The sequence below is a fragment of the Panthera uncia genome (genome assembly GCF_023721935.1).
Source record: "Panthera uncia isolate 11264 chromosome B3 unlocalized genomic scaffold, Puncia_PCG_1.0 HiC_scaffold_1, whole genome shotgun sequence".
Lineage (NCBI taxonomy): Eukaryota > Metazoa > Chordata > Mammalia > Carnivora > Felidae > Panthera > Panthera uncia.
Window position 1 is genome coordinate 105,748,081 of NW_026057582.1, and position 18,243 is coordinate 105,766,323.

The 18,243-nt window shown below is 47.1% G+C and overlaps 1 protein-coding gene across 1 annotated transcript in view; it reads left to right on the forward strand.

The window, feature by feature from the left end:
* The window catches only part of MAP2K1 (mitogen-activated protein kinase kinase 1), a 73,773-nt gene that overhangs the window by 46,033 nt on the left and 9,497 nt on the right, over positions 1-18,243 (forward strand). The window contains exons 4-5 of the mRNA XM_049613786.1: positions 1,410-1,487; positions 2,379-2,430. Of these exons, the coding sequence (XP_049469743.1) occupies positions 1,410-1,487; positions 2,379-2,430 (130 nt within the window). The remainder of the gene's footprint in view (positions 1-1,409; positions 1,488-2,378; positions 2,431-18,243) is intronic.

Sequence of the window (18,243 nt, forward strand, 5' to 3'; positions counted from 1 at the left end):
TCCCCAGGCAGAGTGTGAGTGTGAGTGTGTGTGTGTGTGTGTGTGTATGTGTTTCTTCCTGTGTCTAGTTTTTTCTATCCCTAGTTTCTCACATATCCCTAAACCTTTCACAGAGGTGGTTAATAAATGATAGATGATACTGGTAACTGCTCAGTGTAGACGAGTTACTCTAAAAATCAGTCCGAATTTGCATGAATTGTCTCTACTTCTGAGGATGATTTTAAATTGCGACTGATAATTGGCAGCTGGAAGCCATGGCCTATGAATGTAGCCGTGCCTCCCTACGTCAGGGTTCCTTGAGTGAAGCTTTTCTTCACGATCTCAGGTTACAGTGTAGAATCCACGAATGAGAAGGCCGTGGTGTGTGAGCCCCACAGAGGCTGGCTTCATATCCCACCTGTGTCGTGTGTTGCATTCTCCCTTTCTGCCGTGTACCTCCCCCTTTCCAGGTATAGAAGTCATACTCCTTCTTTGAGTAAGACATAAACTCAAATGCCATCTTTTAAGTGAAGTCAGAATTTCTTCTCTCTTCTGCATGTGTAACGTTTTCTTAAACCTGTATCCTGTTTCGTTATATTCAGAGTCTGTATATTCACCCTACTAGTTTGTACATTTAACAAGGACAAGAAGTAGTTCTTTGTTTGTATCTTTATCTTCCATAGAACCTAACACTGTTCACGGCACTTGGTAGGATTTGTGGAAGGAATTGTTGCTTTCTATGACGTTTTTCTTTCGATTAGCTGTGAGTTTTTAGGATAATCTCCAATACAAGTCGTGACATACGCTGATGATCAAATGGCTAACATTTATTGAGCACTTACTGTGGGCTAGATGTTGTTCTGAGACCTTTATATGTACCAGCTTGTTTAATACTTCTAATAGCCCTATAATTATTTTAATAGCTTTAAGATATCATCCCCGTTTTACAAGTTGTGAGTAACCTGGTCAGAGTTCTCCTGATAGGAAGCAACACAGTTGGTGAATTTAGACAGTTTGCCTCTAGAGCCTCTGGTCCCAACCATACATTGTTCTGTCAGTTCAGTGCAAACCTTTTTAAGATTTTATTTTTAAGTAATCTCTACACCCAGTATGGGGCTTGAACTCACAACCCTGAGATCAGGAATCACATATTCCACTGACTGAGCCAGCCAAGTGCCCCAGTGCACGTCTTTTTTTTTTTTTATCCCTGAATTAGTCCTTTGTTTGATGATTATTCACGATTTGAGTTTCTAGTTATTTGATAGCTCCCACAATGCTGTACATTTCTGTCTTTGAGGTCTGGAACAAACCAAAGGGTACCCTTCCAGGAGGATTTGCCACATGTGGCATTCACTTTCCTGCTGAAGTTTAACACTTGAAAGAATAGTTAAAAACACTGTCACTAAATGGGTTGGTGTTCTTGTTCTTAGGATGGGGGTTCCTTGGATCAAGTCCTGAAGAAAGCTGGAAGAATTCCTGAACAAATTTTAGGAAAAGTTAGCATTGCTGTGAGTATATTGTATAATTTTTCTTCCAAATTCCCTCATTGATAAGTTAATGAGTTGGCAGGAAATGGACAAGGGAGGAAGATAGTAAGTTAGCTAAGGGAAGTTTGTAAGGAAAGTGGGGTTTTCTCACTAGAATTTTCTCTGTCTAAATCCTAGATACAACATACTCTCTCTCTCTGTCTCTGTCTCCAGAACTAGAAAAGCGACTTCCTTTATCTTAAAATCTGTATCTGGAGAAATAGATGGGATATCCAAAAGAATTCCCATTTGTGGCAGGAGAAGTCCTCTTTTTATATTTGTAGCTTTAGAAAAAAAAACGAATCCAAGCACAAGTTTTCTTTTTTCTTTTTCTTTTCTCTTTTTCTTTCCTCTTTTTCTTTTCCTTTTTCTTCTTTCTTTGTTTCTTTCTCTTCCTTCCTTCCTTCCTTCCTTCCTTCGTAAGTTTATTTACTTTGAGAGCATGCACGTGAGCGAGAGGGACAGGGGCAGAGAGAGAGAGAGAGAGAGAGAGAGAGAATCCCAAGCAGTCTGTGTGCACTGTCAGCACAGAGTCTGACACGGGCTCAATCTCATGAACCGTGAGATCATGACCTGAGCCAAAATCAAGAGTCAGATGCTCAACCGACTGAACCATCCAGGAGCCCCAAGCACAGGGGTTTGTAAAGTTGTATAAACTTGCAATAATCAACATTGCTTAAAAATAACTATATATCATGTAAAAAGATGCTTTCTTGATATGACAGGTTGGAAATCAAATAAAAAATAAGGGAAGAGGGCAATTTTGCGATGTTAGTTGAAATATTTTCTATATCATTTTAAAAGAGAGAGGCCGACTGTATTTTAACCACCCCCACTTCAGTTTCCCATCTTGTTACATTGTCTTTCCTCCAGGTAATAAAAGGTCTGACATACCTGAGGGAGAAGCACAAGATTATGCACAGAGGTAAGAAATTACTTGCTAGTTAGTATGCTTTGAATTTGAGCTGAAATCAAAAGTTGTTGCATCCTCTTTTGTGTTTTGTTTTGGTGTAAAAGCCATTGAATAGTATTTTTAATTTTTATTAACAAGTCTTTGACTATTATTTATTTATTTTTAATTTTTTTTTTAACGTTTATTTATTTTTGAGACAGAGAGAGACAGAGCATGAACGGGGGAGGGGCAGAGAGAGAGGGAGACACAGAATCCGAAACAGGCTCCAGGCTCTGAGCTGTCAGCACAGAGCCCAATGCGGGGCTCGAACTCACGGACTGCGAGATCATGACCTGAGCCCAAGTCGGTCGCCCAACCGACTGAGCCACCCAGGCGCCCCGACTATTAGTTATTTTTGAAGTAATCTTTACATCTAAGGTGGGGCTTGAACTCGTGACCCTGAGATCAAGAGTCCCATACTGTACTAACTGAGCCAGTCAGGCGCACCAGGTCTTTGACTAGTGAGTTTGATGGCTAGGGCAGCAAGTTCTCCCTCTTGTTTTGGCCTGGCCTGTTACAGGTTACACCTGTTAGCTGAGGCTGTGACAGCCATGGTCACCCAGTAAGCCCAGGCCGGAGCCCCAATGGGAGCTTAGTTACCCAATCGCCAGTGTCACCATCCTCCCACTGGACTAGACAGTGCATAGACCCAAAGCCATGACTGACTGGATGTGAGCTTGACTATAAAAGAAACTGATTTTTTTTTTTAAAGAAAGGTACATACACACTTACTGTATGATAATACACTCTTAGATATGTATCCAAGATAAATGAAACACGTATGTCCATACAGATTCCTATACACATGTTGAAAGCAGCTGTATACATGGTAGAAAAAACCAAAATGTTCTTCAATCAGCAAAGAGAGAAATTACAGTATATTCCTGTAACAGTATACTATTCACCGGTGAAAAGGAACAGGCTTCTGATGCTAAATCTCAAAATAACATTTATGCTGCATGAAAGAAGCCTGATACACAACAGTACAAACTGTTTCCGTTTATATAAAATTATGGAGAAAACAACAACGGATCTATAGTGACAGAAAGTCCAGGGAGAAATGAACATCAAAAGCATGAGGGTACTTTTGGGGGGTGGTTGGAAACGTTCTATCTTGAGGTGGTAGATGGCTGGATTTATCCAACGTCAAACCTTCGGCTACAGTGGCTGTGACCACTTGCACCACTTCGCATATAAATTACATATAAATTATACCTCAATAAAGCTTGTTAGGAAAAAGAAAAAGATGAAGAAGCCAGAGGACAGAAGAATGGAAGGCACAGTGCTGTGGATCGCGTTGCAGTGTGTTAAGGGTGTCAAGTTCAAGGAGGGGGAGGGCTGAGGAGGAGCGGGGTGGGCTGGTGGAATCAGCCCGCCGGCTTAGGAGCAATGGTAGATTAGGTGAAAAATCCCGAGATTGGAATTGCTTTTAAAAAAACTGTAAAATATACGTAACATAAAATTTACTGTCTTAATGATTTTTAAGCATACACTTCCGGCAGTAAATACGTTCATATTGTTACGCAACCACCCCCACTGTCAGGATTGGTAAGGCATCAGTTTTGCTTTAATTGATGTGTAGATAGAAGGCCATCCCATTGAAAAATCTCAGTAACCTATTTGTAGAATTGACCAATTGTGTCTGAAATGTGTGTGGAAATGCAGAGGACCTAGAATAGCCAAAACAGCTCTGAAGAACAACAACAAAGTTGGGGCACTTAGACTACCTGATTTCCAGATTTATTATAAAGCTGTGATAATCAATAGTGTTCTATTGGTGTGAAGCTAAGCAGGTCAAATAGAACAGAAGGACGAATTCAGAAATAGACACGTACATGTAGTCAGTTGGGTTTCGACAAAGATTCCAAGGTAGTTCAGTAGTGGAAGGATAATCTTGTCGACAAATGACTCTGGAACAGCTGTATATCCGTTTGCACAAAAATGAACCCCCTCTGTTACCTCGCACCGTAAACAAAGATGAACTCTCAGTGGATCTTAGATCTAACCGTATGAGTTAAAACTATAAGACTTTCGAAAGAGAACAAACCATCTTAGTGACCTCTGTTTGAACATGAGTTTTTAAGTAGGTCACAAAAGGCACAGACTGTAAAGGAAAAGTCAAGAAATTGAAGTTCATCTAAATGAAAACATTTGCTGTTCAAAAGATACTGACAAAAATGAAAAGTCAAGCCACATGAAGAGAAGATATTGACAAAACCTTTGTCTGTCAAGTGACATTGTCTAAAATACATAAGGACCTCTCACAGTGTGAAAATAAAAACATCACCCGGTTGGAAAAAACGGGTAAACATTTGAACGGACACTTTACTAATGAAGATAGATGAGTGGCTTATAAGCACATGAAAAGATAATTGAATATCATTAGTCATGAGGGAGATGTAAATTCAGATCACAGTGAGCTCTGCTTCCACACCCACTGGAATGTCTGGAACGTCTGCAGAGTCTGCCCATGTGTTACTGTGGATGCACAGCAACTGGAACTCGCAGACATTGCAGGCCGAAATGTGAAATGGTGCAAAGCATGTTGAAAAGCAGCTTATCCGTTTCCTAAAATACTAAGCATGTGCCTCCTCTGCATGCAGCCATTTCACTCTTAGGATTTTCCCTGAAGAAATGAAGGCATATGTCCGTTCAAGCCCATGAATGTTCAGAGCAGTTTTATTTGTATAAGCCCAAAACTAGAAATAACCCAAACGTCCATCAGTAGTTGAATGGATAAACAAATTGTGGTACATCCATACGCTAGGATATTACTCAGCAATAAAAAGAAGAAACCATTGATACGTGAAAAAGTAAAACAGACAAAAAAAGAGCACATACTGTGTGATTCCATTTATATAATTCTAGAAATTGCAAACTGATCTGCAGTGATGAAATGCAAATCTGTGGTTGCCTGGGGAGTGAGGGAAGGGGAGGAAGGGAAGAATTACAAAGGAGCACAAGGAGACTTGTGGGGGTGATATATTTATAATCTTAATTGTGGTGACGATCACATATATAGATTCATCAAATGATTCACTTTAAGTGTTGGGGTTTATTGTATGAAAATTATATACCAATAACGCTGTAAAAAAAAAAAAAACAACCCAAAGCAAACAAAAACAGTGATGTTGCTGAAAACTAGTGATAAAGCAAGTTTCTTAAAAGCAGCCAGGAAAAGGGACAACCACTTTGAAAGAGAGTTTGGTGGTTTCTTTTAAAATTAAACCATACAATCAATCCATCAACCCTACTTCTCCATATTAAGAGAAATGAATACGTTTGTCCACACGAAGACTTGTGAACAAATGTTCATGCCATCTTCATTTACAATAGTCCCATACTAGAAACAGCCAAAATACTCATCACCAGACGATTGAAATAAACAAATTTTGATATATTCAAACAACGGAATGCAGCTCAACAATAAAAACGAACAAACGGTTGATAACAGTTTGGATGAATCTCAAAAACACCATGCTGAGTAAAAATAAGCTCTACACAATAGAATATATACTGTATGATTCCATTTATATGAGTATCTACAACAGACGTAATTAGTCCACAGTAACGTTGTAATTAGGTTAGTGGTTGCCTGAGGGTTATGGGGGCTGGAGTGGGGATTGCCTTCAAAGGAATACGAGGGAACTTTCTGGAGTAATCACAATAGTAAATCTTGATTTTGGTGGTGGGTTCACAGGTGTATATGCGTCAAACTCTAATCTTCAAATGGAAAACTGTAGAAAGCCTTCTACTTTCTAACTGCACTAGCTACCATGTCCTTTTTCTAATGGCCATTAAGAAACATATCAATAAGGAGGTGTGGTATGACTTGTGTGGGGAACGCTTTTCCGGCGGTATGTGGACCTTATTCTTTTTTTTTAAGACCTCTGAGTTCCAGGATAGAATATTTTTGTTTGTATATTAATTTCTAGGAAATAGGAGTAACTGAAAGGAGAGGAGAAACGAACATGTTTTGAGCATGGGGCTGGGTTCGAGGGCTGCGAATGACCTCTCAATCTCACTCGGAGGGGCCATTTGTGTTGTAAAGAGCTCTGGTGGCGTAAAGCCATCGTATCATCTATAAAATTGAATCCTCCTGCCCACTCCTAGGTTATCGTGAGGATTAAGGAAATGACATACGGAAAGCAACTTGCAACAGGGTTTGCGTAAAGAAGGGCCTGACAAAGGCTAATTGCCTCCCTTATGCCTTCGTGTAGTTTGTGAAGAACTTGAGAGCCAGTGACATTTCATTCCTTTTTCGAGCTGTACCTTGTGTGTTCTCACCGTTGCTCATATTATTACTTGCCTTTCCTGGGAACCTTACTTCCCTAGCCCGCCCCGTCCCTCACACTCCTATCTTTTCTAGACTAAGTCTGCTCAACTTTTTAAGTATAGCACCAAGGCTTGGGGATCTGCCACTTCAAGTTCAAATCTTAAGTCTTTTACATACAGGATATGTAAACTCTTGAGTTATTTATTCATCTGTAAAATGAGGATCCTTCATGCCAAAGAGCAGTAATTGCAAATTACACACTTATTTCATATGCTTGTGAGAATTAAAAGGGCTTCGTCAGTAAGCTATTAATAAATAACGTTACTGTTTAGCTTAGTTATATTGTTACCATGGTAATAATGTTACCGTTTAGCTCAGACATGTCTTTCAAGAAGCGTTCCGGGAACCAGCCTCTTCCCAAAGTGGATTAAGTGCTCCTTCTCTGTATTCCTTTGGTGCAGTGTCCTTTCTCACTATAATAAATAATGAGTTTATTGAGGATCTGTTATGTACCAGGTGCTGTATTATGTGCCTTAGTGACTTTTCTCATTTACTGTTGACAACAGCCTTGTCTCTTGCCCATTTTTCAGTTGTGGAAACCGCAGCTCAGAGTTTGTTTTTCTCTGTCTAGTCTGCGTTTCCTCAAGTCAGGGGACATGTCTCCCTCCTCTCCGTATCCCCAGTCTCTAACGTAACAGCAGAGGATAGCTTGCCCTTGAAGGGTTGTTAAATGGGTGGATGTGTGATTAACCTGTGCCAGAACACACAGGAATCAACAGGGAAACTGGGCCAAGAACTCGTGTCTTCTACTTTTAACGCAGTCCTTAATCTAGTCCTGTGTTTCTCTCTTCCCACCGCCTTCCAAGTACCATGCTCTGGGTCCTTGATGGAGACTTCTAACTTGATGTCTGGTCCGAAGACAGGAAAGTTTCAGCCCATTCCTGGAATAACCGACTTGCTTTTCCCCTTCTGCCCAGTACTGCCCCCACTTTCTCAGGAATTTCTTTTCCGGCTCCACCAATTACTGTTCTTTGGCATGAAGAGTGGCTTTGTGAGCCAGACGACTCTCTGGACAGATATCTGTGCTGGAGAGTTCATTACTTGCCCAGCTAAGGAGGGGAAGTCACTAGGACTTCTGCTCCAATGAGCAGTGTGTGCAGGCAGCCTGGCCTGACTGCTCTACTCTTCAGACTCCTGCTGTTGGCGTCTTCTCCAGAAGTCCTGTAAGAATTCCCTGTAAGGCCTGGGCTGTGGAATGGTATTCTTACACAACATGATTGCTGGGCGAGAACAGTGAGTGGAGGATTCCTGGAAACCTGAGTGAGGGTGACACTGAGACAGTGAATCTCCCTGCCTCTGTCTTTAGGCTTCCTGGCTGCCAGGAAGTTCTTCCTCTGGTCTAAATATGTTCTTTCCTGATGAAATTTAAAGTCGGTTACTTCTCATTATGTCCTTGAGGGAAAACGGGGAAGAATGAAGAGGCTTTTTCTCTGCTTCGCATTTTTATTTGTTCCTACTTGTTGATAGTGATTTACTGGTGATAACTTCGAGATTATTTCAGGTAGCTTTCGCTGGGTAATAAACCAGCCCAACACTTAGTAGTTTAAAAACAACAGTTTATTACTTCCTCTGAGTTTGTGAGCTGGTTGGTTGGACCTCTCGTCGTGTTTTCGCTCATCCTCCGAGAGGCTAACGCCCTGGCTTCTTCCTATGATGGTCTTGGGGTTTCAGTGATAAGAGTGGGGCAACCCACAATGCTCAACACCATTGAAACCTGTGAGTACATCAGGTGTGTTCATGTCCTGTTGGTGAAAGCGAGTCATGTGATCAAGTCAGGACTAAGAAAGTAGAGGGATGGACTCTTACCTCGTTGGAAGGAGCTACAAAGGATTACGGCCAGTTTTTCCACTCGATCACCGTGACAAAACGCAGGGTTTGCATTCTGATGGGGCTACTTAAAATGTGTAACCTTGGGCACGTCATTTAACTTCTCCAAACCTCAGGGAAATGGAGAAAATAGTCTACCTGCAAGCTTGTGAGGACTGAGATAATGCCTACAAAGCCTTTAACATTTTTTTTTTTTTAACGTTTTATTTATTTTTGAGACAGGGAGAGACAGAGCATGAACGGGGGAGGGTCAGAGAGAGAGGGAGACACGGAATCGGAAGCAGGCTCCAGGCTCCGAGCCGTCAGCCCAGAGCCCGACGCGGGGCTCGAACTCGCGGACCGCGAGATCGTGACCTGAGCCGAAGTCGGCCGCCCAACCGACTGAGCCACCCAGGCGCCCCCTACAAAGCCTTTAAAATCGTGCTGACCAACATGGTGGGCCATGTGTGCACGCTGCTTAGCCAGCTGGATGAGAAGTTTTTTATGATGGCCAGCAACGGAAAAACCAATCTGCTTTGGTTTAAGCATCTCGAAACTTCCTCATTAGAAGGATCCTGGGAAAGGTCAGAGAACTTTTTGAAAAGTGGAACCCACACACTTGAGCCGGGCAGAGACCAGGGCTCCTCTGGTTGGGAGCCTGGGTGGTGGAAGCAGAAAAGCAGCTGCCCGGAGTCCACAGCGAGCAGCCGCGGGGTTGCGTCTGCCGGGCCAGTTAGGCCTTTTTAGCCTCACGTGTGGGAATGTGTCGGTGATCTAGAGCCAGGCACACCTGTGCTTAGACATTTTTCCGTGCGAGGAAGTGAAGTAATGGTAGTTGGGGAGAGACGGGCTGTTTTCAGGTGCCATTTAGGTACTGTTTTTTCAGCCACTTAGTAGTCCCTTGAAAGTGTTTCATTTATTTCGAGTCGACTGGTGAGTTGAAGGACCTTTGGTCCTAGTGAGATACCCTGCCTTGTGTGTGCATGTGGCCAGCCGAGAGGAATTTCAGTGAGGCCAACACCAGAAAGACCGCAGACTAGCGTCCCTAAGGTGCTGAAAATACTTGCAGGTTTATATAAGGAAACCGGGGGACAAAGGCCGCTGGGTACGGGTAGGTGGGCGGTACAGGTCAGGTCCGTCATTGTCGTGGGGTCTGTCACGCTGGCTTCGGGGCAGTCCCTATTGCTTGAGGGGGTGGTTTCGGTTCCCATCACAGGATGCTTTGCCCTCCAGGCCTTTTGCCTGAGTTAGAAGATGCGCTGGAAAGAAGCAACTTAGACCAGACTGAATCACTGTGCCGTCACAAGAGAGAAGAAGAAAAAAAAGAACGACCAGGGAGTGGGTGTTAGGTCAGTGAGCCCCCTGGGGGTGGAAGTCTTCTCTAGAATCTCTGGGTAACATTCTGGTGGATGGTCATGGGTGGGTACGTGCACATGTTCCTCCATGTTTATTTGCCCTTCTCGCAGTAGCTCCCCCCATCCGAGTAAAGTAATATCTGTATTAATATTCACAGAATACCTACCAAGTGCAGGGTACTGAGTAAATCACTACAGGCATAAAGATGGCTCGGAAATGAATTGTGTTCTCTGGGAGCTTAGAGTCCAACAGGGGAAAAGTGACTAAATACATGGCAGGACACAGCCAGTGTCATTTTTTTTTTTTTTTTTTTTTTTTTTTTTTTTTTAATGCACAAATCGCTGTCCTGCCAGCTCGCAAATAGAATTTGATGTGATCTCATTCGTCCAGACTCTTTGGTTGTGTCAGAAATCCAGTGCGAGATTACTTAATCCAAAGAGGGACTGTATTGCCGTGGGTTACCTGTTGGAAAGCTCGGATGAATACGGGGTTGAAATGACAGTGTCAGGAGCCTGCTCCCTCTCGGTTTTTCTCGTCCTGGTGTGGGCTTCCTTTCCAGTCTGAGTCTTCTCACTGGGGGCAGCATGGACCTCACTAGCCCCAGTCCTTAGTGCTATCTTCCAGAGAAAGAACTCGGCCCGTTCTCCTCTAGGCTAGAATCACTGATTGGAGTGCCTGCCCACTTGTGGGCCAATCATCGGTTCCAGGATGGTCTGATCGACCCTCCCTGGTGATAAGCCCACCCCCGGGGCAGGATAGATGGGGCTTTCTGGTTGACACCGTCTCAGAAACACTTGCAGTTGGGAGGAGCATATCCCAGATGAAAAGAGGGGTTTTCTTACTAGAAGGGGGGGAGGCGGAACACATGCTGAAAGCTGCAAGTTAGGAAAAAAAATTACTTGTCACTACAAACAGGAGTAAGCCCTGGGTCAGCAAGACAAAAGACTGCTAGCAGATCAAAACCATAATTAAACATTAAAGCAGGGGTGGACATACTGGTGGCCCACAGGCTACATATGGTCTCCTGCCTATTTTTGTAGGGCTTGCAAGCTAAGAATCGTTTTTCAGAATTTTGTGACATGTGATAATTGTGTGAAATTCAGATTTCACTGTCTATAATGAAGTTTTGTTGGAACACGGCTTGCTTATTTAAGTGTTTTCTGTGACTGCTTTTGTGCTATAATGGCAAAGGTGAGTAGTTGCTTGTGAAAGAGACCGTATGGCTTTCAAAGCCTAAAACGTTTGTTCTGTAGTCCCTTTGCAGAAAAAGCTTCCTGACTACTGAGTTTTTGTTGTTGTTGTTGTTTGTTTTGTTTGTTTTTGTTTTTGTTTTTGTTTTTGTTTAGAGAGTGCAAGCAGGGGAGAGGGGCAGAGGGAGAGAGAGAAAGAGAAAGCCTTATGCAGGTTCCATGCGAGCGAGGAGCCCCGGCAGGGCTCAGTCTCACGACCCTGGGATCACGACCTGAGCTGAAATCAAGAGTCGGATGCTCAACTGACTGAGCCAGCCAGGTGCCCCTCCTCCGAGGGAACTTTAGAATTTAAGCACAAGGCCCAGCTCTGACGTTTTCAGCTTTCAGATCTTGATGAAAACGTGGTGGGTGGCATAGGTAGGGGAGGGTTTTTTTTCCCTGATCCTGAAGCTCTGAAAGGAATTAACCACAAAGGTTTTGAGGCGATCTGTGACAGGAGGTCCTAGGTCTGGTGCGTCCAGAGCTGACCAAGTGGTTAGGCTCTGAGTTACGGGGTGGGAGGGGGGTCCTAGCACGCGGCTGTGCTACATGCTTATAGCCGGGATTTGCACTCTGCCAGCTCATCCTTCTTCACCCACTGTAGTTATCAAGGGCTGATTTTGATCCAGACCCTGAAGAAACATTATATAAGTTAAATTGATCGGGAGTTCGTACAACTTGGCCCATCAATTATTTCTGCCTTGGAGTTGCTGGCCGATGAAATCAATAAATGCCAAGAGTAGTTTTAAGTTATGCCTCGGGTCGTTTTTCTCTTCCATCAGCTGGGGCGGTGTGTAACCTGCCTGATGTTTATGTGTGGTGTTGGACTGGTAGTCCAGGCCTGCAGTGCACCGGAAAGCTGGCCTAGATTTCTGAGGGGCCGCGCGGCCGATGGCTCTCTTCGGAGCTCGAGTAGCTTGTACGCGGGCCATCCTGCTAGGAGTCTGCTCCAGGGCGGCCTTATTGCCCAGGGAGCCGTTGGTTGGAATGAGAGTTAGGGCTTCTGCCTAGATTCTGGAAGTGTTCTGGGATCTCGGTCCTGGGGGACATCTGGGGGTCTCCATAGCACCTCTGGGGTGTGCTGGCAACAGCCACCACAGGAACTGGGTCCTCAGCCACGGTCAGGGTCTAGGCTCCTGAGGGCTTCCTCTCTTCAGTCTGACTTACTGTTGGCACCGATAGACAAGATTGGAAGTGGCCCAAGTGTGTTTTTGTGTTGTTGTTTTATAAGCTGTTTGTGGCAGACTCAGATGTGATGAGTTTTTTTTTTAATTATTATTTTTTAAAACGTCTATTCATTTTTGAAAGAGACAGAGTGTGAGCCGGGATGGAGAGAGAGAGGGAAACAGAATCTGAAACAGGCTCCGGGCTCCAGGCTCTGAGCTGTCAGCACAGAGCCCGACGTGGGGCTTGAACCCACGAACTGTGAGATCATGACCTGAGCCGAAGTTGGACGCTTAACAGACTGAGCCACCCAGGCACCCCAACTGATGAGTTTCTGAGTGGCTGCTTCTGTGCACTGGCCTACCTGCCATGCCTTTTCTGGTGTCCTGCCAGGCTTCCTTGAGCAGAAAGTCAGGGTGGCCTCTGAGGCTGCACGCAGGGTTCTGTCCTGACTACAATCCCTGTCTGGGTGGCAAGGGAGTGTCCCCTGTGCTTCCATCTGTGGGCTGCCCACGGTGTCCAGGAGGTGGCCCAGCTGCACCCCTCCTTCCTTTGCCCACCGGTCTCAGCTGCCAACCAACGGTGATCATCTCAAGGGGGCAGTGAATTTACAGGGAAAAACCAATTCCTTTGAACTCTGTCCAGACTGTTCCACCTTACAGATGGAGAGAAACAGAGAGTGGCTAATTAGTAGCTAGAATCCAGTATGCTGATCTCTTGGTGAGAACTGTGAGTCACGTTCTCTCTAGAATTACCTCAGCTGCTAGACCCACGGCGATGGATTATGGTTCCAGATGAGTGTGCCTCTTAGCTCTTCAGGCGAGGCAGATGGGCCACTGGAGGAGGGAGAGTGCTTCCTCAATCCCATCAGGGAAGCATCGTGGGGGAGGTGGTGTTTGCGCCGAGCTGTGCAGCACAGGCAGAAGTTACACAGGTGGCAGCACCACGAAAGGCGTCTCGGGTAGAGGCGAACACCTGAATCGTGGCACAGAGTCGGAAGACACAGGTACGTCCTTCCAGGAAAGAACAAGTCGTTTGGGTGGGCGGTCTGGGTTCCCGATGGCGAGTGGTGGAGTTCGGTAAGGACTGCTTGAGGCCCTGGAGGGGGGGGTCTTCACTGTCCTGCTCAGGGGCTGGATGTTATCACAGGCAGCGGGGAGCAAAGGAGGGCTCCTGTACATGGAAGTAAGGTGAGCTGTCCTTTGAGGACGAGGGCTCTGGCTGCTGTGGTAAGAGGAGCTGGAAGGGGGGAGAGGTCGGTTAGGAGGCTGTTGCCCTGGTCCAGTAAGAGCTGACGGGGGTCCGAGTCAGGATAGTAGCTGAGTTGGGGGAGGGGAGGCAGGTGGGAGAGAGGTGGTCAGGGTTTATTCTGGTCAGCCCCTGGAGAGCAAAGGGCAGGTGCCGGCCAGATGGGGAGGGGAAGGGAGTCGGAAGGCTTGCGCTGTGACCCTTCCCAAGGCGGCTGTGGTACAAGTGGTACAAGGGAGTGTGAGGCCCAAGCTTGTGCCTCCAGGCCGTACCGGCTCCCTTTAGGAAAGGCCTGTTAGCCCAGGCTGAGCGGTGATCCTGGGAGATGTGTATCCTGTTCCCTCTCACATCACACAGCCTGCTTGCTTCTTTCTTTTTCTTTCTTTCTTTCTTTCTTTCTTTCTTTCTTTCTTTCTTTCTTTCTTTCTTTTTCTTTCTCTCTCTCTCTCTCTCTCTCTCTGTCTCTGTCTCTGTCTCTCTTTCTAAGTTTATTTTTGAGAGAGAGAGAGAGACAGCATGAGCAGGGGAGGGGCAGAGAGAGAGGGGACAGAATTTCCATATCTGGCTCTGCTGCTGACAGCAGAGAGCCTGATGCAGGGCTTATACTCACGAACCACGAGATCATGACCTGAGCTGAAGTCAGACACTTAACCAACTGAGCCTCCCAGGAGCCCGCACAGCTTCATTTCTTTTTTCTTTTTTTTTTTTAATTAAAAAAAAAATTTTTTTTTAACGTTTATTTATTTTTGGGACAGAGAGAGACAGAGCATGAATGGGGGAGGGGCAGAGAGAGAGGAAGACACAGAATCGGAAGCAGGCTCCAGGCTCTGAGACATCAGCCCAGAGCCTGACGCAGGGCTCGAACTCACGGACCGCGAGATCATGACCTGAGCCGAAGTCGGACGCTTAACCGACTGAGCCACCCAGGCGCCCCCCCCTTTTTTTTTTTTTTTAATTTTTTTTTTAACGTTTATTTATTTTTGGGACAGAGACAGCTTCATTTCTAAGGGAAACATGGGGTTGGGACTGCCACTGTCCTCAGTTACTGGTAACTTCCCGAGGAGGACCATGGACCCAGGAGAGCATGTCTGGTGAGTGAGCAAAGAGAAGATGTCATTAACCATCACCTGAGACAGCCCAGCTTTGGATGCGCATCGCCACAGAGTGACAGTGTAATCTAGCGGGTGCATCTCAGTGTGAGGATGGGAAACAGTGTTCGGCTTGGTAGCACCAGATTCATGAGAAACTGACGTGGTGGGGTTTTCTGTTTCCACGTGGAAACCACACATTTCAAAGTTTATAGTTAGAAGTAAGTGTCTCTTGCCTGTGAAGTGTGTGCAGTGCTGTCATTGGGTGGCAGTGCCAGGCGCTCAGTCCCCAGAAAGCGCCACCCACTGGGTAGCCTCAGAGCCCCCTGCCTCCCTATGTCATCCTGGCTGCCCACAGAACCTTATAGAAAGTTCTGTCCAACTCAGCCATTGGCTCCCTGATTGATCAGCCCCCTGACTGATCCTATCAGAGTCATCATCTCTGAGCCTCATCTTCCTCCTTCCTTTAGGGGTAATCTCTTCTCCATCTTTTGGAACTGTCCACAGGTTCGGATGAAACTGTAGGGGCATGTGTGTATAACAGCCTCAAGGTCGTGGCATTTAAAGTTTTTTTTTTTTTTTTTTTTTTTTTTTTAAGTTTATTTTGAGAGAGACAGAGCAAGAGGGAGAGAGAGAGCACAAGCACTGGAGAGGGACAGAGAGAGGAGGAGAGAGAGTCTCAATTTCACGAACCGGGAGATCATGGCCTGAGCTGAAATCAAGAGTCAGACACTTAACTGACTGAGCCACCCAGGTGCCCCAATGTTGTGGCATTTAAAAGCCCACTGAACATATAATGTTCAATAAACTAGAAACTCCTAAGAAGCTTCTAGGCCTGCTTGGAGCTAGCTAGTGAGTAGTAGAGCTAGAATTCAAACCCAGATCTGCCTGACTGCAAAGTTGGGGACGCCATTTCCATACAACACTATATGCCTACTTAAAATGTAATTTTCTTTTTTTTTTTTTTAAATTTTTGTTTTCAACGTTTTTTATTTATTTTTGGGACAGAGAGAGACAGAGCATGAACGGGGGAGGGGCAGAGAGAGAGGGAGACACAGAATCGGAAACAGGCTCCAGGCTCCGAGCCATCAGCCCAGAGCCTGACGCGGGGCTCGAACTCACGACGGCGAGATCGTGACCTGGCTGAAGTCGGACGCTTAACCGACTGCGCCACCCAGGCGCCCCTGGGCCCCTGATTTGAACAGCAGTCGAGGTTGCTGCTAGGAAGGATGTGAGAAGAAGCCCGATGAGATCTCCCCAGTTTCAGCCCTCCCAGGAGCAGGGCAGTTTCCCAAGTGGCGGAGGGGACCCAGAAGAACTTGCGCCTCGAAATCGCCGTGAGGGTGAGTGGGAAAGAAGCATGTTTCACGTGCAGGGGCCAGCACAGAGTGGCAGGCCCGAGCCTGGGCAGGGGGACATGGGGCTGTGTCACAGCGCAAAGCTGGGTAGAGGTGAGGTGGGAGCATTGGCGGGCTTGGAAAGCCAGGCTGAGAGACCTGCACCTGACTGCGAGGCTCGGTGCAGGGGCTGTCCCACCGGAGGAGCACCGCTTGCTCTGCAGGACCAAGTGAGGACGCAGATGCTGGGGGCAGGGGCAGAGGAGGGAGGGCAGCAATCGTGGAGACCAAAGAGGGGGTGCTGCCAGTTGGAGGAAACCGTCTCTCTGGCCTTGTCTGACGCGTACCTCTTTCGCCCCCAGAGGAGAGCCCCATTTGGCCGGGGCTGCCAAGGAGAGGCACGTCCCGGCGTGGTGGCTCAGCCACGTGTTTTGGACTTGAGTGATGGAGAGTGATTTGCAGGTCTGCAAGCTGCTTCGTGTCCCACCTCCCGGGTCCCCGGGAGGGGCTGTGTGCGGTGCGTGTGGCCCCTCAGGGTTTCCCTCTGCTCCTCTGACTCCATCCCCCATGGTCTCTGCAGCCTCCCAGCCGGTGTTGTTCCCTGGCGTGGGGGAAGCCAGAGCTGACAGCCAGGGATTAGGGAGAGTGGTGTTACATAAGTTCGGAGGAAAAGAGGCTTGCTTGCCACGTGAATGGAAATCAGATCCAAGTGGTTACAGAGGCCGTGCAGCCACTCCTCAGCAGCCTGGAGAGAAGCAGAGCGAGGGAGGAAGCCAGCAGAGGAAGGAAAACCCGGGTGGCCGGGGGGGGGGGGGGGGGGGGGGGGGGGCGCTCTGTTGGGGAGGGCGGAAGCAGAGCTCTGGTGCCGTAGGCTGCTCATCTTGCAGGGCAGCCTGTGGAAGAATCCTCTGTCCCTGTGGTGTGGCGTGCTGTGTAAATGCCCACACTGCATTAGGTTGGTCCTGGTCGCCACCTGGCAGGGTCACAAGAGCTCTGATTGTCATCACTGCATCGCTGACAGGTGGCCGGTGCTAGAGAAGCAGGGGGACTGGCTCAAGGCTCCTGTTGGAGTGGGCGGCAGGGCGGGGATTTGAACACAGGTCTCTTGAGTCATGGCCGCCCTTTTGCTTGAAAATGGGGCCTAACCTGCCTTGGGCACATTTGGGAGGTGAGGGAGCCCTGGCTTGGTGGCCCAGGTACCGGGGTGAAGGGCTGGGGCATTTAGTGGCAAGTGTGAGGAGAGGCTCGTGTTGGAGGGCCTCCTGCGCGTTCTCCCCACGGCACCCCCAGGAGCGCTATTTCCTCGCGGCCCTCCCCAGCTCTGGCTGGCCGCTCAGCGTCCCTGCCGTACCCCCACACTAACCTCTGGGGTCAGGCATCTGTCCTCTGTTCGAGGAGGGCCACAATCCTGTGTAAGTGAGGACCAGAGGCTCCTTGGCTGGCAGTGTTTGTCGGAGCCTGCCCTAATACTAGGTGTGGGCAAGAAACAGAAGAAAAGTTAGTCCCTGTGTTTGAAGTCGTTCCCCAGGAGGATGTGTGACTCCACCCGGGTCATTGCTCAAGGGTCATTCCTGCACAGAGGTGCCCACCCCCCCACCTCTCCGCCAAGGTGTGTGTTCTTACCTGGTTTTATCATTTTTATTTTCTTCATGGCACTTGAGACCACCTGACATCGTGCATTTGTCGGGTTTTGTCTGTGCTCACACTACAGCATAAGCTTCATGACAGTAGGAGCTCGATCGGTTCTCTCGCCGTTGTCTCCCGGTGTCTGCATGGGCCCTGGCACAGCGTAGGGCTCGGCGAACATAAGTGGGTGGGTAGAACAGAGTTGCGTCATATGGCGGTGGGCTGGGTGGGAAGAGGACAAGCTAGGTGTCAGAGAAGGTCCGAGTTCTGGGTCCAGCTTCACCCAGTTTTTGCAGTGTGACCTTGGACAAGTTCCTAGACCGTTTTGGGCCTTCAGCTGAAGGGGAGGAACCAGACTCCCTCTAAGGCTACTTCTGATGCCTGCATTCTAGAGGTCTGTATGTAGGAGACACAAGGAGCATGACAAGGGGTTTGGAAAGATCTCGTGTCCTGTGCCATGATGAAGGCTAGGTCTTGGGAAGACACACCAGTGGCTCAGAGTGTTTGCGTATGTACCCGGTGAGTTCAGAGCCGGTCATTCACGAGTATTTAGGAGCACCTACTGTGTGCCAGTTACTGTCCTGGCTTGGGGGTTA